Source organism: Rhinatrema bivittatum, chromosome 14 (assembly GCF_901001135.1).
Source record: "Rhinatrema bivittatum chromosome 14, aRhiBiv1.1, whole genome shotgun sequence".
NCBI classification, from domain to species: Eukaryota; Metazoa; Chordata; class Amphibia; order Gymnophiona; family Rhinatrematidae; genus Rhinatrema; species Rhinatrema bivittatum.
The window spans coordinates 74088120-74115827 of NC_042628.1; the positions used below are offsets into that span (position 1 = coordinate 74088120).

The following is a 27708-nucleotide window of genomic DNA, read 5'->3' on the forward strand; positions in this document are numbered from 1 at the left end:
TTTAAGCTGTTTGCCTTTTACCGCATCAGAACATAAGAACTTGCCATGCTGGGTCAGACCAAGGGTCCATCAAGCCCAGCATCCTGTTTCCAACAGAGGCCAAACCAGGCCACAAGAACCTGGCAATTACCCAAACACTAAGAAGATCCCATGCTACTGATGCAATTAATAGCAGTGGCTATTCCCTAAGTAAACTTGATTAATAGCAGTTAATGGACTTCTCCTCCAAGAACTTATCCAACCCTTTTTTGAACCCAGCTACACTAACTGCACTAACCACATCCTCTGGCAACAAATTCCAGAGCTTTATTGTGCGTTGAGTGAAAAAGAATTTTCTCAGATTAGTCTTAAATGTGCTACTTGCTAACTTCATGGAATGTCCCCTAGTCCTTCTATTGCTGGGATGTGCTAATTTTTGTACTGGTTTTTCCTCCTATTTAACTGCTCATTATTTAGGAGCTAAAACCCCTGTTAAATACCAGATTGAACATACCGCAGAAAAACGAGGGCTCAGACAGGAGTCAAAACCTGCGCCAAGTTACATCGGCCCCCGAATAGATTAGAGAGAAAAAAAAACAAACTTGAGTTTCAAAACTGCAACTCGGTTACACCAATAGGAAACCAGCCTCAGTGGTTTTTGTGACTTCACTTCCCAAATTTAGAGTTAGAGAGAGAGAGAGAAAAAAAAAAAAACACACACACAAGTCTGCATCCGGCCCTGATGTGCAGAACCTGACAGCAAGTGCACGCTCTGGTCGCCCATGGGGGTGGCCTGGGACCTGTGAGGAGCCTGTGAGGAAAGCCCAGGGGGCTTCGGAAGGTGAGATGGATTGCACCATCAAGGTAAGGCCCGAGCGCCCTTGACCCTGACCCCCCCCCCCGGGGAGCTTCTGCTCACCTCCTCCTCCTCCTCCTCCTCCTGCTCCTGCTGCTTCTCACACCCAGCAGCTAGAAATGGGGCGGTAATACCAGGGCCCCCGCTCTTTCCTTCTGGTACAAAATTTCCTCTTCCTTCCCGTTGGTGGTTGTTCGAGCCTGTGCTTAAATAACACACGAAACCAACCACAGGGGCTCTCAGATAAAGAAGCTTTAATAGTGTCCCTGAACGCAGAGGGAGAGGACAGGACATGGTGCCAGGCTTTTCAGCAGCTTTTCTGCCCAGGACAGGATGCCTCGGGCCCCCCGCACCCTTGGGTGGCAGCGGCGCCGCCGGGTGCCGGGGGATTTTACGGGATTTCGGATTCGGACACACGACGGCAGCTTGAGCTCTGATTCCAGCAGGTCAGTCCCCGCTCTTCTTCACTTGGGTTGATTTTTTTTTTGCTTGATTTCTCTAGGGGTGGTGGACGACATTTTATCACGCGTCCATGCTCTTCGTCCCAGGGTTGCCGCTTCTCCCTCTCCAGCCCGGCGACCGCGACGATGAGCTGGGCTTGGGAGCTTGGGCCGCACAGGTTCTGCCCTTCCCGCGCCTGAGAAATTCCCAAAGCCGGGCTCTCTGTGGAAGACGTGGACGCCTTGACCTTATTTTCAAGGGTTACGAACGCTCTGGGAACAAGTTTAGGGTCCCCCAACGTAGCAACAAATCTTGGGGATCTTTCACCCGATAAACGTGATCTCTTCCTTCTTTCAGGAGGATCTCTTGCTTCCTTTTTTATTATTTTTTTGTCTCTCTTTTCCATCTGTTCTTTCTTTCTCATCGTCTCTGTGCGATTGGGACCTCATTTTAATGCGCTTCTTGAATAAATCGGGGCAAACTGTAACCGCTTTAACTCTAAAATGCAGCGTCTGCAGGACAGAACTTCGCCTTTTAGCGACCAAAAATGAAGCGACAGCTACAGGAATAACCTTAAAGGTCTGTGCACCTGGAACCTCTAAACTCGTTTAAGAAAATCAGCAAAACTGTGCCCCGCAAATCTGCAGCCTCTGACTTGCCTTTTTTTTTTTTTTTTTTTTTTTATTAATCTACCCTTTCAAATCCTCCCTTCTTCACCTTTCTGCAGCCCTAATGGCAGGAACTCTCTCTTAAACTCTGTTACTTTGCATTTTAGCAACTAAAAAATGCACAAATGTATAATTCCAATCCTTTTATACTATTTTAATGCATTGATTTAGTAGCTAACAGTAATCTAATGTTTCTTAAATCGTACTATGAATAATGTAATTAAGTTGCCAGCCGTTTTTATTATTATTTTGAAGATTTTTTATTTAATCATTTCAAACGTGAATAGAAATTTCCGACTACAAAAAAACTTTTTTTTTTTTCCACTTTCTGTAATGTAAAACGCAGGGCTGGATCCACCGAGGCTTTCCTCCCAATGGGGAGAAAGCTTTAACGGGCTCAGGCCCGCGACGTGGATACTGAGACGTTTTATGTTCCCTCGTTCCCTATTAAGATCCCAGCAGTTCACAAAATTAACGTTCAGAATTGTAAATCTGCCTTCGGAAAAAAAATGAAGGGACAAAAAAAAGCAAAAACCCTGAAAAAGAAAGCAAATGGAGTTTGCAGAAAATGGGTGGAAGTGTGGGATGCTGAATATTTTTGGGGTCCCGCATCAGGAGGCTTTTTGTGGGCTGTACACAATTACAGACACTACAATGCACACAACAGAGGAGCACACCCCACATGGCCTGTGTTACACAGCTCCGCAAGGTGTGATGGAATGTAAGACCCCACCGCAGGTCGCGTGACTAAGTGTTACAGTGCCTACGGCGCAGGAGATAAGAACACCACAACACAACACAACAGCAAAGCAACCCAACACTGCACACAAGGAACCACAGGCCTGTGTTACACAGCTTCGCAAGGTGTGATGGAATGTAAGACCCCACCACAGGTCACGTGACTAAGTGTTACAGTGCCTACGGCGCAGGAGATAAGAACAACACAACACAACAGCAAAGCAACCCAACACTGCACACAAGGAACCACAGGCCTGTGTTACACAGCTCCGCAAGGTGTGATGGAATGTAAGACCCCACCGCAGGTCACGTGACTAAGTGTTACAGTGCCTACGGCGCAGGAGATAAGAACACCACAACACAACACAACACAACAGCAAAGCAACCCAACACTGCACACAAGGAACCACAGGCCTGTGTAACACAGCTCCGCAAGGTGTGATGGAATGTAAGACCCCCACCGCAGGTCGCGTGACTAAGTGTTACAGTGCCTACGGCGCAGGAGATAAGAACACCACAACACAACACAACACAACAGCAAAGCAACCCAACACTGCACACAAGGAACCACAGGCCTGTGTTACACAGCTCCGCAAGGTGTGATGGAATGTAAGACCCCACCGCAGGTCGCGTGACTAAGTGTTACAGTGCCTACGGCGCAGGGAGATAAGAACACCACAACACAACACAACAGCAAAGCAACCCAACACTGCACACAAGGAACCACAGGCCTGTGTTACACAGCTCCGCAAGGTGTGATGGAATGTAAGACCCCCACCGCAGGTCGCGTGACTAAGTGTTACAGTGCCTACGGCGCAGGAGATAAGAACACCACAACACAACAGCAAAGCAACCCAACACTGCACACAAGGACCCACAGGCCTGTGTTACACAGCTCCGCAAGGTGTGATGGAATGTAAGACCCCACCGCAGGTCGCGTGACTAAGTGTTACAGTGCCTACGGCACAGGAGATAAGAACACCACAACACAACACAACAGCAAAGCAACCCAACACTGCACACAAGGAACCACAGGCCGCACAGGGACCTCGCAACACAAGCCCAACGCCACTGAACGCCGCCCCTCACAATGCAAAGCAAAAACAGGAGCGGTAAAACAAAACCCAGCGGCGACTGCCGAGAGACCTCAGGGTAAAGGGTAACACAAGTCACACCTGGAAACACAACCCCAAGCAACAGGGCATACTGAAGCCATAGAACTTCCCGCTTCTGGCTATTACTCTTCTCTCTCCAAGTACAGAAGGAGAGTTTTATTAAATGCAATATTGTTACAGGTGTCTGCGTGCTCTGGATACACTTAGGAGGCATCAGGGAGCACTTAAGCCACACTAACACGCAATGTACTACGAAGCAGCAGCTTTACCAAACCCTCCCTCGCTCCATTCTCTGATGGGGATTTTCGGATTGGTTTAAGAGCTCTCTGCATGACCGCACTTTTATCTGGTGCACAGTTGAGTGGCATAAATGCATTCCCTGCGTCCCAGTATTTTACTGTGTGGACAGATGCAGCTTGGGTGCTCTTTTAATGTATTGTATTGTGTTTGCTTTGTGATGAAAACCACTTTAGCTCACCTTTTTAGGGGGAAGAAAGGTGCTATAATAGAATGAAATAGAAGAGAGCAAAAGAATCTGCTGACCCTCAGACTTTACATGTCTAAGAAAAAGTCAAAGTCTACCTACATTCACTTTACTTAGAGAGGAAACGGGTATGTGCAGGATTTCACGTCATCACACGGCTGATTTGTTTTTTAGACAGCGAATGCTTAGGGAGGAGCTCCGAGCTAATGCTTAGAGCACTGACATCCTGGGCTACTTTCAAGACTCTCTGCTGTCACTGGGGGAGTCTCTTTATCTGCCCGTGCCTCAGTTCTAATCCCAGCTCTGGCACCGACTCTCTCTGCCACTAAGGGAGTCTCTTTATCTGCCCGTGCCTCAGTTCTAATCCCAGCTCTGTCACTGACTCTCTCTGTCACTGGGGGAGTCTCTTTATCTGCCCGTGCCTCAGTTCTAATCCCAGCTCTGGCACCGACTCTCTCTGTCACTAAGGGAGTCTCTTTATCTGCCCGTGCCTCAGTTCTAATCCCAGCTCTGTCACCGACTCTCTCTGTCACTGGGGGAGTCTCTTTATCTGCCTGTGCCTCAGTTCTAATCCCAGCTCTGGCACCGACTCTCTCTGTCACTGGGGGAGTCTCCTTATCTGCCCGTGCCTCAGTTCTAATCCCAGCTCTGGCACCGACTCTCTCTGTCACTGGGGGAGTCTCTTTATCTGCCCGTGCCTCAATTCTAATCCCAGCTCTGGCACCGACTCTCTCTGTCACTGGGGGAGTCTCTTTATCTGCCCGTGCCTCAGTTCTAATCCCAGCTCTGGCACCGACTCTCTCTGCCACTAAGGGAGTCTCTTTATCTGCCCGTGCCTCAGTTCTAATCCCAGCTCTGTCACTGACTCTCTCTATCACTGGGGGAGTCTCTTTATCTGCCCGTGCCTCAGTTCTAATCCCAGCTCTGGCACCGACTCTCTCTGTCACTAAGGGAGTCTCTTTATCTGCCCGTGCCTCAGTTCTAATCCCAGCTCTGTCACCGACTCTCTCTGTCACTGGGGGAGTCTCTTTATCTGCCTGTGCCTCAGTTCTAATCCCAGCTCTGGCACCGACTCTCTCTGTCACTGGGGGAGTCTCTTTATCTGCCCGTGCCTCAGTTCTAATCCCAGCTCTGGCACCGACTCTCTCTGTCACTGGGGGAGTCTCTTTATCTGCCCGTGCCTCAATTCTAATCCCAGCTCTGGCACCGACTCTCTCTGTCACTGGGGGAGTCTCTTTATCTGCCCGTGCCTCAGTTCTAATCCCAGCTCTGTCACTGACTCTCTGCTGTCACTGGGGGGAGTCTCTTTATCTGCCCGTGCCTCAGTTCTAATCCCAGCTCTGTCACTGACTCTCTGTGGGAGAGCCTGAGGTGAGTCTCTTTATCTGCCCGTGCCTCAGTTCTAATCCCAGCTCTGTCACTGACTCTCTCTGTCACTGGGAGAGTCTCTTTATCTGCCCGTGCCTCAGTTCTAATCCCAGCTCTGTCACTGACACTCTGCTGTCACTGGGGGGAGTCTCTTTATCTGCCCGTGCCTCAGTTCTAATCCCAGCTCTGGCACCGACTCTCTCTGTTACTGGGGGAGTCTCTTTATCTGCCCGTGCCTCAGTTCTAATCCCAGCTCTGGCACAGACTCTCTCTGTTACTGGGGGAGTCTCTTTATCTGCCCTGCCTAAGTTCTAATTCCAGCTCTGTCACTGACTCTCTGCTGTCACTGGGGGAGTCTCTTTATCTGCCCGTGCCTCAGTTCTAATCCCAGCTCTGGCACTGACTCTCTCTGTCACTGGGGGAGTCTCTTTATCTGCCCGGGCCTCAGTTCTAATCCCAGCTCTGGTACTGACTCTCTCTGTCACTGGGGGGAGTCACTTTACCCCCCTGTGCCTCAGTTCTAATCCCAGATCTGGCACCGACTCTCTCTGTTACTGGGGGAGTCTCTTTATCTGCCCGTGCCTCAGTTCTAATCCCAGCTCTGTCACTGACTCTCTGCTGTCACTGGGGGGAGTCTCTTTATCTGCCTGTGCCTCAGTTCTAATCCCAGCTCTGTCACTGACTCTCTCTGTCACTGGGGGAGTCTCTTAATCTGCCCGTGCCTCAGTTCTAATCCCAGCTCTGGCACCGACTCTCTCTGTCACTGGGGGAGTCTCTTTATCTGCCCATGCCTCAGTTCTAATCCCAGCTCTGGCACCGACTCTCTCTGTCACTGGGGGAGTCTCTTTATCTGCCCTGACTCAGTTCTAATCCCAGCTCTGGCTCTGACTCTCTGTCTCTGACCTTGGGGGGAGTCACTTTACCCCCCTGTGCCTCAGTTCTAATCCCAGCTCTGTCACTGACTCTCTGTGGGGGAGCCTGAGGGGAGTCACTTTATCCGCCATGTGCCTTAGTTCTAATCCCAGCTCTGTCACTGACTCTCTGTGGGGGAGCCTGAGGGGAGTCACTTTATCCCCCCTGTGCCTCAGTTCTAATCCCAGCTCTGTCACTGACTCTCTGTGTGGGAGCCTGAAGGGAGTCACTTTATCCCCCCTGTGCCTCAGTTCTAATCCCAGCTCTGTCACTGACTGTGTTGGAGCCTGAGGGGAGTCACTTTATCCCCCCTGTGCCTCAGTTCTAATCCCAGCTCTGTCACTGACTCTCTGTGGGGGAGCTGAGGGGAGTCACTTTATCCCCCCTGTGCTTCAGTTCTAATCCCAGCTCTGTCACTGACTCTCTGTGTTGGAGCCTGAGGGGAGTCACTTTATCCCCCCTGTGCCTCAGTTCTAATCCCAGCTCTGTCACTGACTCTCTGTGTGGGAGCCTGAGGGGTCACTTTATCCCCCCTGTGCCTCAGTTCTAATCCCAGCTCTGTCACTGACTCTCTGTGGGGGAGCTGAGGGGAGTCACTTTATCCCCCCTGTGCTTCAGTTCTAATCCCAGCTCTGTCACTGACTCTCTGTGTTGGAGCCTGAGGGGAGTCACTTTATCCCCCCTGTGCCTCAGTTCTAATCCCAGCTCTGTCACTGACTCTCTGTGTTGGAGCCTGAGGGAAGTCACTTTATCCCCCCTGTGCCTCAGTTCTAATCCCAGCTCTGTCACTGACTCTCTGTGTGGGAGCCTGAGGGGAGTCACTTTATCCGCCCTGTGCCTTAGTTCTAATCCCAGCTCTGTCACTGACTCTCTGTGGGTGAGCCTGAGGGGAGTCACTTTATCCCCCCTGTGCCTCAGTTCTAATCCCAGCTCTGTCACTGACTCTCTGTGTGGGAGCCTGAGGGGAGTCACTTTATCCCACCTGTGCCTCAGTTCTAATCCCAGCTCTGTCACTGACTCTCTGTGTGGGAGCCTGAGGGGAGTCACTTTATCCCCCCTGTGCCTCAGTTCTAATCCCAGCTCTGTCACTGACTCTCTGTGGGGGAGCTGAGGGGAGTCACTTTATCCCACCTGTGCCTCAGTTCTAATCCCAGCTCTATCACTGACTCTCTGTGTTGGAGCCTGAGGGGAGTCACTTTATCCCCCCTGTGCCTCAGTTCTAATCCCAGCTCTGTCACTGACTCTCTGTGTGGGAGCCTGAGGGGAGTCACTTTATCCGCCCTGTGCCTTAGTTCTAATCCCAGCTCTGTCACTGACTCTCTGTGGGGGAGCCTGAGGGGAGTCACTTTATCCCCCCTGTGCCTCAGTTCTAATCCCAGCTCTGTCACTGACTCTCTGTGTGGGAGCCTGAGGGGAGTCACTTTATCCCCCTGTGCCTCAGTTCTAATCCCAGCTCTGTCACTGACTCTCTGTGTTGGAGCCTGAGGGGAGTCACTTTATCCCCCCTGTGCCTCAGTTCTAATCCCAGCTCTGTCACTGACTCTCTGTGTGGGAGCCTGAGGGGAGTCACTTTATCCCCCCTGTGCCTCAGTTCTAATCCCAGCTCTGTCACTGACTCTCTGTGGGGGAGCTGAGGGGAGTCACTTTATCCCCCCTGTGCCTCAGTTCTAATCCCAGCTCTGTCACTGACTCTCTGTGGGGGAGATGAGGTGAGTCACTTTATCTCCCCTGTGCCTCAGTTCTAATCCCAGCTCTGTCACGGACTCTTTGTGTGGGACCATGAGGGGAGTCACTTTATCCCCCCTGTGCCTCAGTTCTAATCCCAGCTCTGTCACTGACTCTCTGTGTGGGAGCCTGAGGGGAGTCACTTTATCCCCCCTGTGCCTCAGTTCTAATCCCAGCTCTGTCACTGACTCTCTGTGGGGGAGCTGAGGGGAGTCACTTTATCCCCCCTGTGCCTTAGTTCTAATCCCAGCTCTGTCACTGACTCTCTGTGGGGGAGCTGAGGTGAGTCACTTTATCTCCCCTGTGCCTCAGTTCTAATCCCAGCTCTGTCACGGACTCTTTGTGTGGGACCATGAGGGGAGTCACTTTATCCCCCCTGTGCCTCAGTTCTAATCCCAGCTCTGTCACTGACTCTCTGTGTGGGAGCCTGAGGGGAGTCACTTTATCCCCCCTGTGCCTCAGTTCTAATCCCAGCTCTGTCACTGACTCTCTGTGTTGGAGCCTGAGGGGAGTCACTTTATCCCCCCTGTGCCTCAGTTCTAATCCCAGCTCTGTCACTGACTCTCTGTGTGGGAGCCTGAGGGGAGTCACTTTATCCCCCCTGTGCCTCAGTTCTAATCCCAGCTCTGTCACTGACTCTCTGTGGGGGAGCTGAGGGGAGTCACTTTATCCCCCCTGTGCCTCAGTTCTAATCCCAGCTCTGTCACTGACTCTCTGTGGGGGAGCTGAGGTGAGTCACTTTATCCCCCCTGTGCCTCAGTTCTAATCCCAGCTCTGTCACTGACTCTCTGTGTGGGAACCTGAGGGGAGTCACTTTATGCCTGTGCCTCAGTTCTAATCCCAGCTCTGTCACTGACTCTCTGTGTGGGAACCTGAGGGGAGTCACTTTATGCCTGTGCCTCAGTTCTAATCCCAGCTCTGTCACTCTGGGTGGGACCCTGAGAGGAGTCACTTTATCCCTGTGCCTCAGTTTCAGGGTTGCAAACTCATGAAAAATTTTTTAATGATACTATGCCAGATTTTTACTGACAACTTTTTTATGGACATGTTTACTGGTTCATTGGATTTATTTATCTCGATGATGTCTGTACTGCTTACACTCAGTTCAAAGCATTTTCCAACCTTACGAACATAAAAAGTCAAATAAAACATTAAAAGAGCAATAAAAATCATAAAGTTAAGGGGGGAAATCAAAAGCTAGCTGGAATAGATAGGTTTTTAACAAATTCTTAAAAGACTCATTGCAATGTTAATTGCAATCCTAGTAAACTGGACCTGCAGTTGAGAACAGGTTTGCTCCAATCGGGCCAATTTAATAGAAGGAACAAGCCATGGCGCTTGCGAGGAGTGAAGGACACGCGAGGGATTATAAACTTTCAGCAAGGCCCAGATCCATGGAAAATCAACATTAAAGCAGCAACTGCCAGAGCTGCATTCCCTGGCTTTTCAGTGGTGCGAGGCTCACAGAGCCCGAGCCCATGGCACCAGAGACAGACCCCAGGCACTCACGACATTTTTACTGATATTCAATTCTTTTACAGACAGGTCAGTTTTGACATCTAGCAACCATTTCTATTCCTACCTTGTGCCTCGCTTCACTCATCTGCCAGGAACTTGTGACCCGGTCTGGCCACTGTTAGACACAGAACAATGGACCTTGGTCTGACCCAGCGTGGGGTAATAACACCACTGTCTCCTTCCCTTGTCTCCGTTTCTATAATTGTATTACCCAGTTTTTTCAGCAGGTTGCAGACCTGCGTGGGCTGTTCTCTCGCTCCTTGTTTCAGACATTGTTCAGGGCTGTACATGCTGACTCTCTGCACTCACAACAACCCTGGGAGCAGCATTATTAGTGACCACACGTGGAACTGGTGCACACGAGTGACCACATGTGGAACTGGTGCACACGAGTGACCACACGTGGAACTGGTGCACCCGAGTGTAGATTGTCTTCTTCAATCTACACTCGTGTGCTTTGATCCTGTCACACAAGATGGGTGACCATGTTTCAGGACCATTTACAGCTTAAAGAATTTAAAAAAAAAGGAATGATTCAACATTGACAATTATTTCAGCTCCACTCAGTATTACAACTTGTTGCGTGTACTCTCCCACTATATTTGTGGTTTGAGAGTCGGGGGGGTGCTGCTGTCTTCTACCCTGAGATCTCTCTGGAGCTGTCTGCACCATATTCATACTTTGGATGTCTAGCGCTGCTACTCTCTCTTTAGCTGCAGCTGTCCGTGCTGTATACATGAGGCACATTAGGGAGCTGCTAGCTCCTCCCCCGAAGTCTCTTTTCAGACACACAAAACCCTGAATAATGAGTTTGGGGCTGACCCAGCCATTTCCTCCTGTCTCTCTGTACTTCTAGTCCACTTAGAGTCAGAGCTGGCAGCTGGTGCCACCCACCCAGGGGGATTTTTCTCTTTATGTCCTCTCCCACAATCCTGTGATCCAGCCATTGCAGCGACAGTCCGTATCCAGGGGCCGGCTCCAAGCACAGCCACTAGGTGTCAGCCTTGCGCGATGTCTGTGATTCCCTCTCCCTCCAGCCGCTGCCAACCTGGGACCCTCTCCAGGGCAGAGCACAGCGCAACCCTTGAGCTGCCAGCTCAGCACCCAACAGTCTCTCATTGCTAAAGTTTCAAGCTGAAAATCGGGAAAAGAACCATATCTTCTAGCATAATTTGTAACGTTTCAAATCTTCAATAATTCAGCAACAAAGAAAGAAGGAGACAGCGGCAGCCAGTGAGCAACAGCGATGTCCTTATGCCTTTGTATGTCAGCGGAGAGCTTTATTTTGAACAGAGAGGAAAGGCAGAGAGAGCAAGAGATGCACTCAAATACAGGAGCGCACTGGATGTGCAAAGAGATCAGGAACGCCCACTTCCCAAAACTGACAGAGAAAAATCAAAGACTTCCCACAAAAAAAGGATTTTCTCAGGGAAACAGAAGAAGCAGCGGCTGGAGCAGCAAAATGTGTCGATTCCTGCCAGCAGGCCAGAAAAAACGCTGCCACCAGGCCAGAAAAAACGCTGCCACCACTGGGGAACCCTCTGTTAGAGTTCTCTTCTGTATCTCTAATTCTTTCCTTTTATCACTTGTGCAGTACTTTGCCAACGCTGCTCCAGAGCTCTTCCCTGTCCACGCCCATGGATACAGGATGGGAAGGGGCAGAAGACATGAAGTGATTTAGCAGATGTCTTCTTGTCAATGATTCGGGGGGACAGTGAAAACAAAATCATGAAGAGCCCTCTTTCTTTCAAGTCTGACTATCAGTTTCAGAGCAGAGAAAAGCGTTTCAAGTTTTTGGTAGCTCCTGTTATTCAGGTGCTGCCACTATTACAAATCTTAAGTAAAGCAGGGAGTGCTGCCACCCTGAGCATCACCAGAGGCCCTGCATGCAGGCATCACACTGATATATGTAAAGCAGGAATACAGCACGGACAGGTGAAGAGTGAATCTGCGACAGAACCCCATGCAGGCATCACACTGATACATGTAAAGCATGAATACAGCATGGAAATGTTTAAAAACCAGGGAATGTATACAGTCTTTTAGTTCCAAAAAGGGTGTATTGTGACAAAGAAAAGAGACTTAGGAATAAGACCAAGGAGGAAGCAAGCAAGCCATAAAACAGGTCAGTAGATGATTGGAGGCCTCTCCGACTGCAGTGGGTGATTCTGGTCAGATTTCGGCCATTCGGTTCTCACAGCTGTAGGAAGAGCTGCTTTCTCAGATGGAAGACAACGCGCAGAGGAGGAAAGCTAAGAATTGCCATGCCCATAATGTTTTCTGAAACTGACAAAAGAACAGAATATCCCCGTGCTAAAAGCCCTCCACAGCGACACACAATACTTTAAATAATGACCTCCCATCTAGTATCAATTTTCCTTTGAAATGACATCGGCCGGCCAGAAATGTAAGATCCGAAGGTCAGTGCTCTCTTGACGGGCCTCGCCATAAGATTATTTGTCTAAGTCAGGAGAACGTGGCGCTTTATTGTGGAAGCAACTCCAGAAGCAGGAATGAAGCAAAATCTTCCAAAAACAATTACAATCTTTTATTTAGATTCTTACCATACGTAGGATCTTACATTTCAGACTGCAGACAGCTGTCAATGCTTATCTGACGCAATTTGCTGCCTTTGTAATTTTTTTGTAGCATCGATATTGTTTTTGTGTTTACAAGCCTTTATCCTTTATTAAAATGAGTTAATCTAGAGGCAGGAGGCAGTATTCCTATTAATGCATCCTTAATAAAAATAACAGACTGAATCTGTACAAAGCAAAGCCTGCAAGCTATGACCACAGGTAGCTTTTTGGCTGTACTGTAGTATTTGTATAGGGTTTTGGAAATGTAGTCCCCGGAAGCCACCTAGAACATGGGGGAGTGGGGCCCATAAATCTTTTACATAAATAAATAAGGCAAGGAAGATGGGATAAAGGCAAGGGTTAGGGTCAGAGCCCTTGACTAGGCCTTCCCTCTGCCATTGACCCTCTGTGTGTGACCTCTGGACAAATCACTTTATCTCCCAGGAAATAAAGTGGGTCTTATCCTGGCCGCGGCAGTGACGAGCTGAAGGGGGGGGTCGGGAGGTATGGGGGCGGGGAAGGCGAACGTGCGCAGTGGTTTATTAAATCTTGGGGCAGGCCCGCCTGCAGGGGGGGGGGCTCTAATCCCAGCCTCTGCCCCCCCCCTCACAGGGACAGGAGGGCAGATCCCCAGCCTCTCTGCTTTCCAGGGCTGGGAAAGTTATTTAAAGTTTCTTTGATTAAGGGCCTTTGGGTTGCTCTTCTCCAGGCAGGTGGCCTTATCAGGAGGCAGCAGAGACTTCCGGCCTCTCGCTCACAACCACAGGCTTCCTGCCCAGCTTCCTGTTCAACTCCCTGCCCAAAGCAAACAACTTCTCACAGCTTGTCTGTTACTTCACCCACCCTCTGCCTGCCTCCTCGGGCTCTTTTCCCTCTCCAGTTCAAGCAGCCCAGATAGGATCACCATGGACCGCACAGGCTGCTCTGCTCCTGGTTTTAACCTCTTGCATGCAGGGATTCGTAGTTCTGATTTTATTTTCTCCCCATTGACTTCCCTGAGATAATCAGAGCTACAAATCCTTGCCTGCGTTATGCGAAGGCCTGAGGGGGCTGACCCGGGCTGAGGTCCTGCAAAACGAGAACACGTAAAGGTTGTCAACCCAAACCGGCTGATTCAGTCGGGGTTTGAGCTCACTGCATGCAGGGAGCTGAGTCTCCAGCTCTGGGAGCCCCCCTCCCCCCGCAGTCTGCGTATCTCACCTTCCAGACCCCTTTCTGCCTTTGCGGCTAAAATCAAATGTAGGAAGGAGCTGAGTCACAAAGTGACCACGGGCCTGAGGCTGAGAGCCTGCCTAATATTGGGGATCAAAGCCCTGAACCCCAGCCACACTGGGATTGTGGCACCGGCCTGAGCGGAAGAATTTAACTTCCTAAGAAAAGTGGGGGCTTCATCTCCCTGCCTGCAATGGGGCAGAACCAGGACCGCAGCAGCCTTTTTCGGGTGGTCCTGGATGAGGTGGTGATAAATAAATCCTGCTTTTCCAGCACCAAGTCCCGGTGTACGCAGGAGGACTCCGCATGCTCCCTCTCTGCTCGCAGACCACTCAATCTGATTTCTCTCTGTCTTTCCAGGTCCAGATGGAGAGTGCGAGAGAAAGAGAGAGACAGATGGAGGCAGGGGAAAACTAGAGAGAGAGCAGCGAGGGGGGTTGAAACCGCAGTTTTGCAGAAGGTTGCACGGCTGATAACATCTCCGAGAGCTCAGGCTTGCAGCCGCAGCTCAGCTCTCAGCTGAAACTTCTCCTTTATAGTTTCTGGTAAGGGAGAGGCTGGAGGAGAGAGCTCTGCAGATTGTATCGGAGGGAGAATCTCTAAGGTTACAACATACCCAGGCCTATCCCCTCCCCCTCTTGTACCCTGCGTCCCTTCCCCCACCGGCCACAATACACTACTGCTGCTGCTGATCATTGCTGCGGCACTGCCAGATGTACACACAGCACTGTACAGAGACACAGATGAGACGGCCCCCTTCTCCATGGAGCTTGCAGTCCAGTCAAGACACAGACATAACAAATAAGAAACTTTGAATTCAAATTAACCAGACCATAATTTGAAAGAACTAGAAGCAGGTAGATTATAGGTGGGATTAACTGAGGAAAGGGACACATGTACAGCATTTCCACCGCCTACAGGGAGCCTGTGACTGCTCCGCTCTGCCCCTCCTGCAGGGGGCACTCTCGCAGTTGCACTTCCGTGAATGGACATAAGCAGAGCTGAGATCGGCTCATCAGGAGAGGACCTGCTTCTGGCTAATTTCTACAATCGTTAGTTGGGCCCACGAAACTCCTGACACCCACAGAAACACAGAAATGACAGCAGGAAAGGACCAAACGCCCATGCAGTCTGCCCAGCAAGCTTAAGGTAGTAACTGCCGCTCTGTGCAGTTATCCCCCAAACCTTCTGATACCCATAGACATTTCAGCTAGTAAAGGTGAGGAGCCCTCTTGAAAATCCAGACAGCTCTGCTTGACGTGGCTTTGCTTATGGACTTGGCCGTAGAAGCCGTCCTGTGCTTTTCCTCTTATGCCTGCATATCCGGTATCCCAGACCACAGAGGCTGGGACTCTCTTGATTATTGTCTGAATTCAGTTTGCCTTTTCCCTCTTGCACTGACGTGGGAAGCAACGTTTCCGTTGCATTTAAAGCATCGAGGCTTATTGGTTAAGGGTAGTAATCTCCGTGCTTTCTGCCAAGGGTAGTGACTGCCTCACCGGCAAGTTACCCCCATGCACGCTTTCTTCTTGAGCCGTCGAAGCCGTCCTGTGCTGTCTGAGAATCGAGGCGTCCTGCTGCTGCTGTGCCCTGTGTTAGAAAAGCAGTCACAAACCGTGTCAGTGTCGTGCAGGACTGCGGAGATAGCAAGGGAGAGAGGGGTACACAACCATCGGAGTAATGACTCTCAGCACGCTACCCAATCACAGCCTCCTCTGAGGTGCAGGATACTGCAAGAGGGACTCTGGAAGCCGGGAAGAGGGAGGGAACGCGGCGGTAATAACGTCTTGCTGAGCACCAGGCGGTAAGGTGACCTGGCGCACAAGAAAGGCTGCCCAGGGAAATGCCCTGCATGCTGTCAGGCGCAGCGCGGCGATGGCGGGGATGGGCTCTGGGCGCACGTCGTGCATATACCGGGGCGTTCCAGTCTCCCCGCTACGGTGAAGCGGCAGAGTTCTCGGGTGAAAGGGCTGAAAGTTTGGGGAACGGTCTGAAACTCACGGGGCCCGTGCAGTATAATCCGCTCAGCCTAGCGCACAGCCTGATGCACGGTTGTACGCGAGTTTTGGAGGCGCTAGGATAACTCCCGATGCAATAATGGGATTAGCGCGTCCAAAATGCGCGTAACTGACAGCGCTCATCGCATATAAATTCTCATGTATTTATTTATTTTATTTCAGTTCTTTTAATATACCGATGCTCAAGACAAGTCTTATCGAACCGGTTTACAATGAACAAGGGGGGAACCAACTAACAGAGCAGGCGTAGAAAAAAGTTACAATTTGATGAGGCTATTAGCTATTACCCCCATGCACAAAAAATACGTTTTACCTCACAAAAGTTAACGCCGGTGCCAGAGCTGAAATTAAGTCTCGACAAGCCACAAAGCTCCAGAAAATGCGGAAAATGCTGCTTTTCTGTGGTTCCTCCTCCTCAATATCGTCACGATACTAGGTAGGAGGAACCACAGAGTGCAGCATCAGGGGATAAAACAGGTCTTGACGGTGGTCAGGATAGGAAAACGGACGCTCCATTTATAAGCCTCTGGTTTCCTAACCCGTGGCTGGGTGCCCGACGGCGAGGATGCGCCAGGGGTGCACAGCTGGATTGCGCGCCCAGGAAAGGTGGATGTGCACTCAATACAAGCACTCGCGTTGCATCGGCCCCCCCTAGAGCTGTATTTGTGGCCAGGAAGGGGTTTTAGAATTTCAGGACCACGGAGGCGCACTTTTGTGGCAGGATTGCAAACCGGAGCTGTGAAAACGTAGAAGATTGTAAGGCGTTGGCGCTGTCATTTTGTGGAAGAGCTTTGAAGTGAGAGCCCTACGAACAAATTCAATGATTCTAGTCCTGTGGGAAGGTAGTGGGCTGTGATTGTATGGATATGATGGAGAGTTCTAGAGTCACAGAGCCCTATGTTCTAGAGTCAGAAATGATGGAAAATGTGAATGGGTTCTGCGCCAACAGCTGCGCTCTCATGCCAATGAGGTCTAAAGTCTGCTGTCTCTCACATTTCTCAGCATCCCCTCTCTCTCTCCCCCACTGTCCAGCATCCCTCCCTCTCTCCTTCCCTCCCTGCTCAGCTCATCATCCCAATACCTTTGCTGCCTTTTTCAGTGCTCAGCATTCTCTCTCTCTCTCTCCACCCCCTACTTGCCAGGATCCTCTCTCTAAACACCCCCCCCCCCCCCCACCTTCCCCTGCCCAGCACAACGCCCCCTCCCACATTTACTTGGCATCCACCCCCTTCTCTCGTGACGCTGTCACTTAAACGTGGGTACACAGTGGGTTTTGCTGTCCCCCCCTCAAAATAAAATATCGGCACCCTAGAACCAGCCCTATGGATGAAAGTATAATATAATCCCTAAGAATAGGATGAAAAGAGATTTATTTTAAGGAAAAAAAGAAATAACAGATGGAAGCCAAGGCCCAATTGTCCTCCTCTCTGCTTCTCTACCACCTTGGCTCAGTGAGCATACGAATTCCCCTATTTAAAGCAGCAGGCAGTTCTCCCTCCCCTACCCCTCTCCTCTCTACCTGTCCCAAGCACATTTCCCTTCTGTTTCAGTGCCGGCCACCACCACCACCACCACCACCTCCTCCTCCTCCGCTAGGCCATTCCAAGCCTGATGGTCTTTGGTTCTTCCAAGTCCCCTCCAGGGCTGATCACCAAGCTCTGGAATCATCCAAACAGTGACCCCTGCCAGCAAAACCGGTGAGGCTGCCGTCTGAAACATCTGCTCCCCTCCAGCTCATTCATGTCAGGGTGATAACCATGGCCCCTCTCTCTCTGCAGGTTATCCCAGCCTCCTTGGAAGCCCAGCACAGCTGAGCTGTCCCTCTCAGCTCTTTGACCCTCTGAAGTTCCACAAACCCCCTCCATCATTTCCTCTACCTGCTTAGCCAGCCCCCCCCCACACACACACACACACATACACTACATAAGAACATGCCATACTGGGTCAGACCAAGGGTCCATCAAGCCCAGCATCCTGTTTCCAACAGTGGCCAATCCAGGCCATAAGAACCTGGCAAGTACCCAAAAACTAAGTCTATTCCATGTAACCATTGCTAATGGCAGTGGCTATTCTCTAAGTGAACTTAATAGCAGGTAATGGACTTCTCCTCCAAGAACTTATCCAATCCTTTTTTAAACACAGCTATACTAACTGCACTAACCACATCCTCTGGCAACAAATTCCAGAGTTTAATTGTGCGTTGAGTAAAAAAGAACTTTCTCCGATTAGTTTTAAATGTGCCACATGCTAACTTCATGGAGTGCTCCCTAGTCTTTCTATTATCCGAAAGAGTAAATAACCGATTCACATCTACCCGTTCTAGACCTCTCATGATTTTAAACACCTCTATCATATCCCCCCTCAGTCGTCTCTTCTCCAAGCTGAAAAGTCCTAACCTCTTTAGTCTTTCCTCATAGGGGAGTTGTTCCATTCCCCTTATCATTTTGGTTGCCCTTCTCTGTACCTTCTCCATCGCAATTATATCTTTTTTGAGATGCGGCGACCAGAATTGTACACAGTATTCAAGGTGCGGTCTCACCATGGAGCGATACAGAGGCATTATGACATTTTCCCTTTTATTCACCATTCTTTTTCTAATAATTCCCAACATTCTGTTTGCTTTTTTGACTGCCGCAGCACACTGTACCGACGATTTCAATGTGTTATCCACTAAGACACCTAGATCTCTTTCTTGGGTTGTAGCACCTAATATGGAACCCAACATTGTGTAATTATAGCATGGGTTATTTTTCCCTATATGCATCACCTTGCACTTATCCACATTAAATTTCATCTGCCATTTGGATGCCCAATTTTCCAGTCTCAGAAGGTCTTCCTGCAATTTATCACAATCTGCTTGTGATTTAACTACTCTGAACAATTTTGTATCATCTGCAAATTTGATTATCTCACTCGTCGTATTTCTTTCCAGATCATTTATAAATATATTGAAAAGTAAGGGTCCCAATACAGATCCCTGAGGCACTCCACTGCCCACACCCTTCCACTGAGAAAATTGACCATTTAATCCTACTCTCTGTTTCCTGTCTTTTAGCCAGTTTGCAATCCACGAAAGGACATCGCCACCTATCCCATTACTTTTTATTTTTCCTCATACACACACACACCTTTACCTATTTGTAATCTGCTTAGAAGTGTCTGAAAGGCAGAATATAAAAAGTCATGACACGGTTAGTGCGGTTGGTGTAGCTGGGTAAAAAAAGGTTTGGATAAGTTCTTGGAGGAGAAGTCCATTAACGGCTATTAATCAAGTTTACTTAGGGAATAGCCACTGCTATTAATTGCATCAGTAGCATGGGATCTTCTTGGTGTTTGGGTACTTGCCAGGTTCGGCCTCTGTTGGAAACAGGATGCTGGGCTTGATGGACCCTTGGTCTGACCCAGCATGGCAACTTCTTATGTTCTTATGTTCTTACCACTGCACTTGGTCTCTGTCCCAAGCAGGTTTACATCCTGTTAAGTTTTGGTTGCCACTTCCTCTGCTGGTGGGCTATTCCCAGATCTGGCACTTTCATTGGGCAACCTAGGTGGTTCCATAGAGCGCCACGTGCTGGGGAATGGCAAAAACACGGAGAGCCCATCCTGCCAGCAGCAGAAGAGCACCAAACCCAGGGCTGCTGGCAAAGTCCATCCCACCAGTGACCACAGAGCACTGCAGGAGCTGAGGCCTGGGGCTGCCAAGAGACCCATCCGCTGGTGGCTGAAGAGCCCATCCAAGCGGCAGCCGAAGAGCGCAGAGCTGTCACCACCAAAGTTGACGAGGGCGCCCAATACCCTTGCATCAGCCCTGGTCTCCAGGCTTCTACCACCTTCTCAGAAAAGAAATGTTCTCATCCTTTCCCTGATCGTTCCTCCCTGCAACTTCATATCATGATCCCTTGCCCTTGAACTTCCTTTTCTATGGAAAATGTTTACCTTTCTGTACTTTACTGAGGCCCGAGAAACATTTCCTACCCCCACTTTTCTTCCTTTTCTCCAGCGAGTTTATTGGAGCATCTTACGCCTCTCTTTGTAGCGTGCGTGTTGAAAGCCCTCTACCATGTCGGCAGCCCGCCTCTGAACTACTCAATGTCTTCAGGGAGGTGCGGCTTCCAAGCTGGAGGCCTCACTAGTCACCTACACAGAAGCAATATCCCCTCCTTTTCCCCGTTCACGATACTTCTACTTACGCTTTATTCCACTGATTGCCTTGATGTCATCAGAGATGATTACTCCTAGATCTCCTTCTTGTTGGACAGGTTCCAGCTTTTGTCCTTCCAATTAATATGTGGCTAATAGGTTTTTGCCCTGCAAATGCAGGATTTTACACTTTTTAGCACTGAAGGCTCATTCCGAAGCCTTCCCCGTTCCTCTGTCTCTTTCACCCCTTCAGTGAGTCTGCTGGCACAGATTTCTGGAAGCTCTGCAAACAGGCACATTCCCCCTCCAGCTCCGTCAGCAGTGGCACTGAGGAAGCTGGAGGCTTCTGAAGCGCAAGTTAAGTCAGCGCAGATAACTAAATAATTCAGGGCAGTTTGGAGTTGGAATTGACTGAAAATAGGATGTGGCCTTTGAACTTGAGAATTCTTAATATAGAAACATAACATGGAAACATAGAAATGACGGCAGAAAAGGACCTTACGGCCCATCCAGTCTGCCCAGCAAGCTCCCATACAGGCCGATACAGTACAGTGCACTCCGGTGGAGCGCAGTTACCCCGCGTTTGGACGCACGTTTTCGACGCGCTAGCTCTACCCCTTATTCAGTAAGGGGTAACAGCGCATCCAAAACGCGCGTCCAACCCCCCCGAAACTAATAGCGTCCGCAACATGCAAATGCACGCTGATGGCTCTATTAATTATTCCCGCGCAATACAGAAAGCAAAATGTGCAGCCAAGCTGCACATTTTACTTTCAGAAATTAACACCTGTCCAAAGGTAGGGGTTAATTTCGGCCGGCGCCGGGGAAGTGCACCGATACAGTAAAAGCAGTTTTTACTGCTTTTCTGTGCACCCTCCACTTAATATCATGGCGATATTAAGTCGGAGGTCCCAAAAGTTAAAAATAATTAAAAATGAAAAAAAAAAAACCAATTTAAAATCGGCCTGCGGCTTGAAAACCGGACGCTCAATTAATGCCGGTGTCCAGTTTCCGAACCCGTGGCTGTCAGTGGGTTTGAGAACAGACGCCGGCAAAATTGAGCATCGGCTGTCAAACCCGCTGACAGCCGCCGCTCCTGTCCAAAAAGAGGCGCTAGGGACGCGCTACTGTCCTTAGCGCCTCTTTTTACCATGGGCCCTCATTTGTATGTGGGCCGATACTAAATCGCGGGCACAGGAGAGAGGCCTGTGCAGGCGCCGGGAGAGCAGGCGAGCTCCCGCTCTCCCGCAACTTTTACTGTATCGGCCTGACAGTTATCAGTTTCCCACACTTATCCGTTACTCAGATCGCAACGGTCAGGACAATGTTGGAGCTGCATCAGAAGTGTAGTATCAGGCTTTTTGGTTAAGGGTAGTAATCGCTGCATCAAGCAAGTTACCCCCATGCTTATTTATTTTCCCAGACTGCACAGTTCAATGTCCTTGTTGGTTGTTAGCTGAAACCAAATTCCTCTTCCCCCCCTGTCATTGACGCAGCGAGCAATGATGGAGTTGCATGTACAGTATGAAGGGTTATTGGTTAAGGGTAGTATCCGCCTCACCAGCAAGTTACTCCCATGTCTCTTACTACATCCCCCTTGCCTTTAGGGATCCACAGTGTTTATCCCATGCCCTTTTGAAATCTTGCACCATTTTTGCCTTCACCACCTCCTCTGGAAAGGCCTTCCAGGCGACCACCACCCTTGGGTGGCTCAGAACCCTGATGCTGTCCCCAGGGACACACGGAAATAAAATTGTCCCTGTCTGCAACCAGCTCGGCATGGACAGATTACTTCTGAAGTTCGAGGCTCCCTGTGGGGTAAGCAGAGCTTTCAGCCCCTTTTGCACTAATCAACATGCCCAGCCCCTTTTCCACTCTCTGTAAACTGCACTGATAATCTCCACACTATAGAGCACCAGTAATCACACTGAGAAGCAATGTGGCTTCCAGCTGCCTTACTGAAAGATGATAAATTGACTGAAGTTTATTTACATCAATTAGGTTTCAAATAAAACTGATGAACAATAAGGAATAAAGATGAATTCATTTCTGACCTCACTCTTCTAACAAAGTCTCTGAATTTATGGATCCTTCTTGCACGTCACAAATTTAGATGAAACTTCTTCCCCCATGGTTAAAATTTAGTCCCAAAATATTAATCCGAGCACAAGTCCCAATTCTCATAGCTCTGTTTCAGTCTTCTGGAATATCTTACATCTCCTTCTGGAAGCACCAAGTGGGCAACCTTAAAACCAACTCTTGCACGACCCCTTCCACTCCTTCCCTTTGGTGATGCAGAGGGCGCAGTTCTGCTCGGATGAAACCTCCACTCCTCCGACTCTTCCCTGGGTCCCTGGCGCCTAGCCTGGCACTCAGCCCCAAAGCAACAAAAACAGACTAACTCAAAAGGGGGAAAAACAAGATAAGAGGCAGAAAGGTTGGGAAGACGTCCTTGAGGAGATGGTCACCGGGAAAAACCGATTCAAAAGTGCAACTCCTGAGAGAGCAGCAGAATCTTCCCTCCCCCCGATCTAACCTTCCATGGGGACTCCCCAAATCCTCTGTGAAGGGGGGGGTACAAAGGCTCTCACAGGGAAGCTTTCCAAAAATGGAGCCAAACGAGTAACCAAGACCTCCAAGGTCGCCCCAAAAGACCGAACCTCCTAACACTCTGAAAACCCAATGAAGGAATCCAACTTGAGCATCCGCACTCTGAAATGGTGGCAGGGGTTGATATACTGCTGGAGCTCCCAGGGGTCACAACCCCAACCTCGCTGAATCTCCCCATTCCTTCTGGTAAGGAAAGCCAAAGGTTCCCCCAGGTTTCTAGGATAGGGCCCGAGGAACTTTGTTAGATATACGAAGGAGACTCTGGCAGAATAAAACCTTCTGTTTCCATTAAAGAAGCTTGCAGGAGGCACTAAAAGTTACAAGCTGGGGCTGAGGAAGATCAAGGGAGCTCTGGAGAGCTTTTCTTCCGACCTCTCAGGAAGAAACGGGCAAAACTTCTGTTCTGAGGATTTTCTTTAAGGTGAGGGATTGATTGATTATGGGTCGAAAATACGGCTTTTTCCGGGTCTTGAGAGACACCGAGTAGACAAAAGGAATTTTTTCCACAGTGAATTGTTTCTTCATTTTTCATGCAAATATGACAGTGTGCATTATATCTTAGGAAGAAACATATACACCAAGAAAACCCCTACGATTTGGTAAATAGCTTTGCTGTATAATTGCATTTCCTAGCCCGGCGTGCCTTTTCCTGGTTCTTTTTTTATGTGCAAGTACAGAAAAGCTTCCTTATCTTTTCTTAGCTGGTTCCCCCCTGTTGGGGGACTTGATAGAGGATTATATTGGCTGTACGTTAATTCTTCTGTTTTATCATTGACGATTGCTTGTTATGTTTTATATATGCCACGTATCCCAGTTTCTGCAAATACCTGGCAGGCTATTATGTGTGAAAAGGTAAGAAACATAAGGTTTTACAGAAAGAACCAGAGCCTGGCAGGTCCATTTGCCAGCACTCTCTGCATCCTGCTGCTCAGCCAGCTCCTCACCCTATTTACACCTCTCTGGCCTGCTCTGATAGTGGCCAGTTCAGTTTCATCACAGGCCTTCTGACAAGCTACATCCATGGCACTGAACCTTATCAAGGAACTCAGTCAAATTGTGAACCCATGTTCTGCTCTCCTCTCTTTTGTTTTGGCAGTGTTTTCATAGTTTTGCCAACTGCAGAAGTTACACCAGTGGCCCTGTAAGTTGTCCGTTTCCTCGGGTCCCCACCTTGTTGCATAGGGTCCGTTCCTGCCTCTTTCAGACCCTCAGAAACTGGAGCAGGCACCCTCCTGCGTTCTTCCAGGGTCCTGGGGCGTGAGCCCTCATCCTCTCTTACTCAAGATCCGTTGGAGACAGGGAAGATGCTTACTCTACCTGAGCTACCAGTGGAAAGGCAGGAGCTAGCTATCAATGAATAAGACCTCCTCCTCTGGAAATTGGTTTGCAGTCTTTTCACATTTGCAATCCTGAATTTAGGGACGACATTAAGATTCACAGGGTCAGTCACAGCCCACTCTCTTCAAGCCCCATTCGGTGGATTCTTTGTTGGGAGAGGGTCCAAGGCATTTGTTGTATCAATCACAAGTGCATTTAAAAGAACGAGTGGGACACGGGATTGGTGCTCCAACATTATGTCTTTACTGAAGCAGCTGTGCAATAACATGGATCTGACTCGGAATACATTTTTCCTTTGATAAATCCACAATCCAAAAATAAAGAAACTGGGATCCCCCGTATTCCTTTCTGAAATGTAGGGTCTTCACCAGCTATTGCAGCTGGGATTTAGGGACTCTCAGGACTCTGCATGGACACACCCGCCAGTTGAGACTTCCTTATAAACAGTATCCAAATAAATAATGCTGTAACTCTGGTTGGATCCTTTTCTTTACTTCTAGTTTGTACCGATTGGGCCTAGGATCTCTGCAGAAAGCATTCTTCTCCCGTAGACGTTCAACTCAAAGATCCACAACTCCTCTAGGGGTCTCGGTCTTACCCAGACCCAGAAACCATCATTGCAGCAGCTGTGGCACAGCTGGTCTGTTCTCTCTCCTGCTCTAATGCATGGCCCTTCTACAAGGTCACATCTTCATAGGGAGCCCTATGGGGGCTCTACACATTTATAAATCCATTGCCCACCTGAGGACTCTTACCTTCCCCTTCTTCTGTAAACACTGAGCAAAATAACTTATTATAGGTTTCTGCTGTTTACTGTTCCTCCCTCTTTGCAAATCTCACTTTGCAAGTTGACTTGTTTGTGTGTGTGCTCCTGCTGACATGCACGCATCCAAAAATAGTGAACGGCAGATGCTTTATCCATATTAGGTCCTACTGTGTATTTGTTTTTGAAAGCAGAGAATAACTAAGGAAACACCAGTAACGACTAAAAGGTCAGCATCTCCTGAGGTGGATCATCATAGCTGGGCATATTCATACAAAAACAGAAACACAGAATCATGATGGCAGATAAAGACTATAGGGCCATCCACACCAACTTCTCAGCCCTACCATGTCCTCAGAGATCCCCTATGCTTGTCCCATGTTTCTTGAAAACAGATATTGTCTTTGTCTCCACCAGCACCCTAGGGAGATTGTTCTATGCATCCTTTACTGTTTCTGCAAATAAATATTTCCTTAGATTACTTCTGAGTTTATGCTGTTTCACCCTCATCCCATGACCCCTTGTTCTAGATCCTCCTTGCAGGTATATTAATGACTCTATCATATCTCCCCTATCCTGCGATTCCTCTAGGGTTCACATGGTTAGATCTTTAAGTCTATTCCTCATATGCTTTACAAAAAGACAACCGATCATTTTAGTAGCTGCCCTCTGGACTGACTCGTCAGTTTGTATCCTTGGCAAAGTGTGGTCTTCAGAACCGCACACAAATAAGTTCTCACCAGGGTCCTATACAGGGGCGATAATATCTGCTGACCATTCCTCGCCCAATGCACCCAAGCATCTTTCTGGCTTTTGTCATCACCTTATCCATCTGTTTGGTCACCTTGTGATCATCACACCCAGCTGTTATTTTGTACTTGGAAGAATGTCATTCCCTGTACTGTTTTTTTTGCAGCCCATATGCATGACCCTGCATTTTTTTTAGCATTACATCCTAGCTGCCAGACCATTCCTCAAGCTTTGCTAGATCCCTCCTCATGCTTTCCACCCCTTCCTGGCTGTCCACCCTGTTACAGGTTTGGGGATCATCCGCAAAAAGACAAACCTTTCCCAACAATCTTTCTGCTATGTCGCTCATGAAAATGTTGAGAAGAACCGGCCCAGCAACCGATCCCTGCGGCCCCTCCTCAGAGTGAACTCTATTTACCACTACCCTTTGCCACCAGTTTCTAACCCACTCAGGCACATTAGAGCTCATACCAAGGGCGCTCAATGTATTTATAAGTCAGTTATGTGGAATCCTGTCAAAGGCCTTCTGATATCCAACTACGTCTAGCGCTCTCCCTTCATCCAACTCTCTGGTCACCTATACAAAGTAATTGATCTGGCTGAAGTGCCCAAGAAGTGCCTTCCCACTCCTCCAGTGCTCCCTCTGCCTATCTGTGGCACCGTGAACGGCCTTGGGTAAGCCAGAGAACAGACTTCAGGCTGAACTCCATCAAAATCTTCTCTCTTTGTGACCAGAATTCTTCACAGTTCAACAATACAACTTACAGTTCAGCAGTATTCTCTTTCCTTAGGCCTCCTTCTCTCCCCTGGTGCCCGGCTCCTTATACTGCTTCCCAGGGAGCAGGATTCCTGCTGAATAAGGCAGAATGTGAACTGGGCCAGATCTCTTTAAGGTGTTCCGGAGTTTTCTCCCATATAGAAACATAGAAATGACGGCAGAAGATGACCAAACGGCCCATCCAGTCTGCCCAGCAAGTTTCGCACTTTTTTTTTTTCATATTTATCTGTTACTCTTGGCTCTTAGTAACCTTTAGATTCTATTTCCCTTCCACCCCCACCATTAATGCAGAGAGCAGTGATGGAGCTGCATCTAAGTGAAATAGCTTAATTAGTTAGGGGTAGTAACTGCCGCAATAAGCAAGCTACACCCATGCTTATTTGTTTACCCAGACTATGTAATTCAGTCCTTGTTGGTTGTTGTCTGTATATAGATCCACTTTTCTTCATTTCCCCTGCCGTTGAAGCAGAGAGCTATGCTGGATATGCGTGAAGTATCAGACTTTCTCACCTGCCGTTGAAGCAGAGAGCTATGCTGGATATGCATTGAAAGTGAAGTATCAGGCTTATTTGGTTTGGGGTAGTAAACGCCGTAACAAGCAAGCTACTCCCCTGCTTTTTTGTGAATGCAAATCCTTTTTTCCACATTTCCTCTTGCCGTTGAAGCTTAGAGCAATGTTGGAGTCGCATTAATCGTGTGTATGTTTATTGAATAAGGGTATTGTCTCCAGGTAGTAGCCGTCATTACCATGAGCCACCCACTCTTCATTCACATCCTCTAGACTTTATGGATCCACAGTGTTTGCCATGCCCCTTTGAAGTCCTTCACAGTTCTGGTCTTCACCACTTCCTCTGGAAGGGCATTCCAGGCATCCACCACCCTCTCCGTGAAGAAATACTTCCTGACATTGGTTCTGAGTCTTCCTCCCTGGAGCTTCACAATGTGATAGACACTAAGTGAACTTCTGTTTCATCATCCTTGTCCCACACATTACTGCACCTCTTTGTTACTTCCATTCTCCCCTCTCCTCCCTCTACAGGAACAGAAAGGCTGTGTGAAAACATATTTTGCTTCCCATATTCTGCTCACCGATTCATTTGGAGGCAGTAAGCACCTGAGGACCTCATTCAGGAGACAGCACTTTGGTTTAGGAGTGAATGAAGCTCTCTTTCTGCCACTGTCAACTGCGGCACAAATAGTCAAAGCAACTTTCATGATAAGCTGAAAATAAACGACATCCCATGAACAGTGGCTTTCACCAAGCAGACAAGTCTCGGTCTTAGCACATTGGTTTCCTGCTCTTCATTACTGAGAGGGTACAGATGGTAAGGCCGTTGTCACACTCTACAGTGGGACACAATATGGTGTGTGGCGGGGAAGGGTTGCGTTTCTGCTTTAGAAGTGGCCTAGTGTTTAGAGCAGTAGGCTGGGAACCAGGGAAGCTTTCCTCACTGACCTTGGGCAAGTCACTTTATTTCTCCTTACTTCAGGTACCCATTTAGATTGTAAACTCCTTGGGGCAGGGGTTTATCAACATTGTACACTTCTGTGTATATCCAGTTGCTCTATGAAAATGAAATACCTATTAAGTCTTCAAGCAATCTGTTTTCCTATTCATTCTTCAGATATTCATTCCACTCTCTCCTGACCGTCTACTTATCCCTCAGTTAGGGATTCCATGGATTTATTCACTCTGTTATCCGTGCAGCTATTCAC

At 48.8% G+C, this 27708-nt stretch overlaps 1 protein-coding gene across 3 annotated transcripts in view; it reads left to right on the plus strand.

Annotated features, from left to right (window-relative positions):
- The first annotated feature begins 719 nt into the window (after positions 1-719).
- Positions 720-27708, plus strand: part of LOC115075864 (retroviral integration site protein Fli-1 homolog) — a 60858-nt gene continuing 33869 nt past the window's right edge. For 2 of the 3 annotated variants that reach the window (XM_029576727.1, XM_029576728.1), the window contains exon 1: positions 720-843. In XM_029576727.1, the coding sequence (XP_029432587.1) occupies positions 826-843 (18 nt within the window). In that variant the 5' untranslated portion in view covers positions 720-825. Of the gene's footprint in view, positions 844-1048; positions 1282-27708 lie in introns of those variants that run through there. The other variant, XM_029576729.1, reaches the window with a different exon arrangement.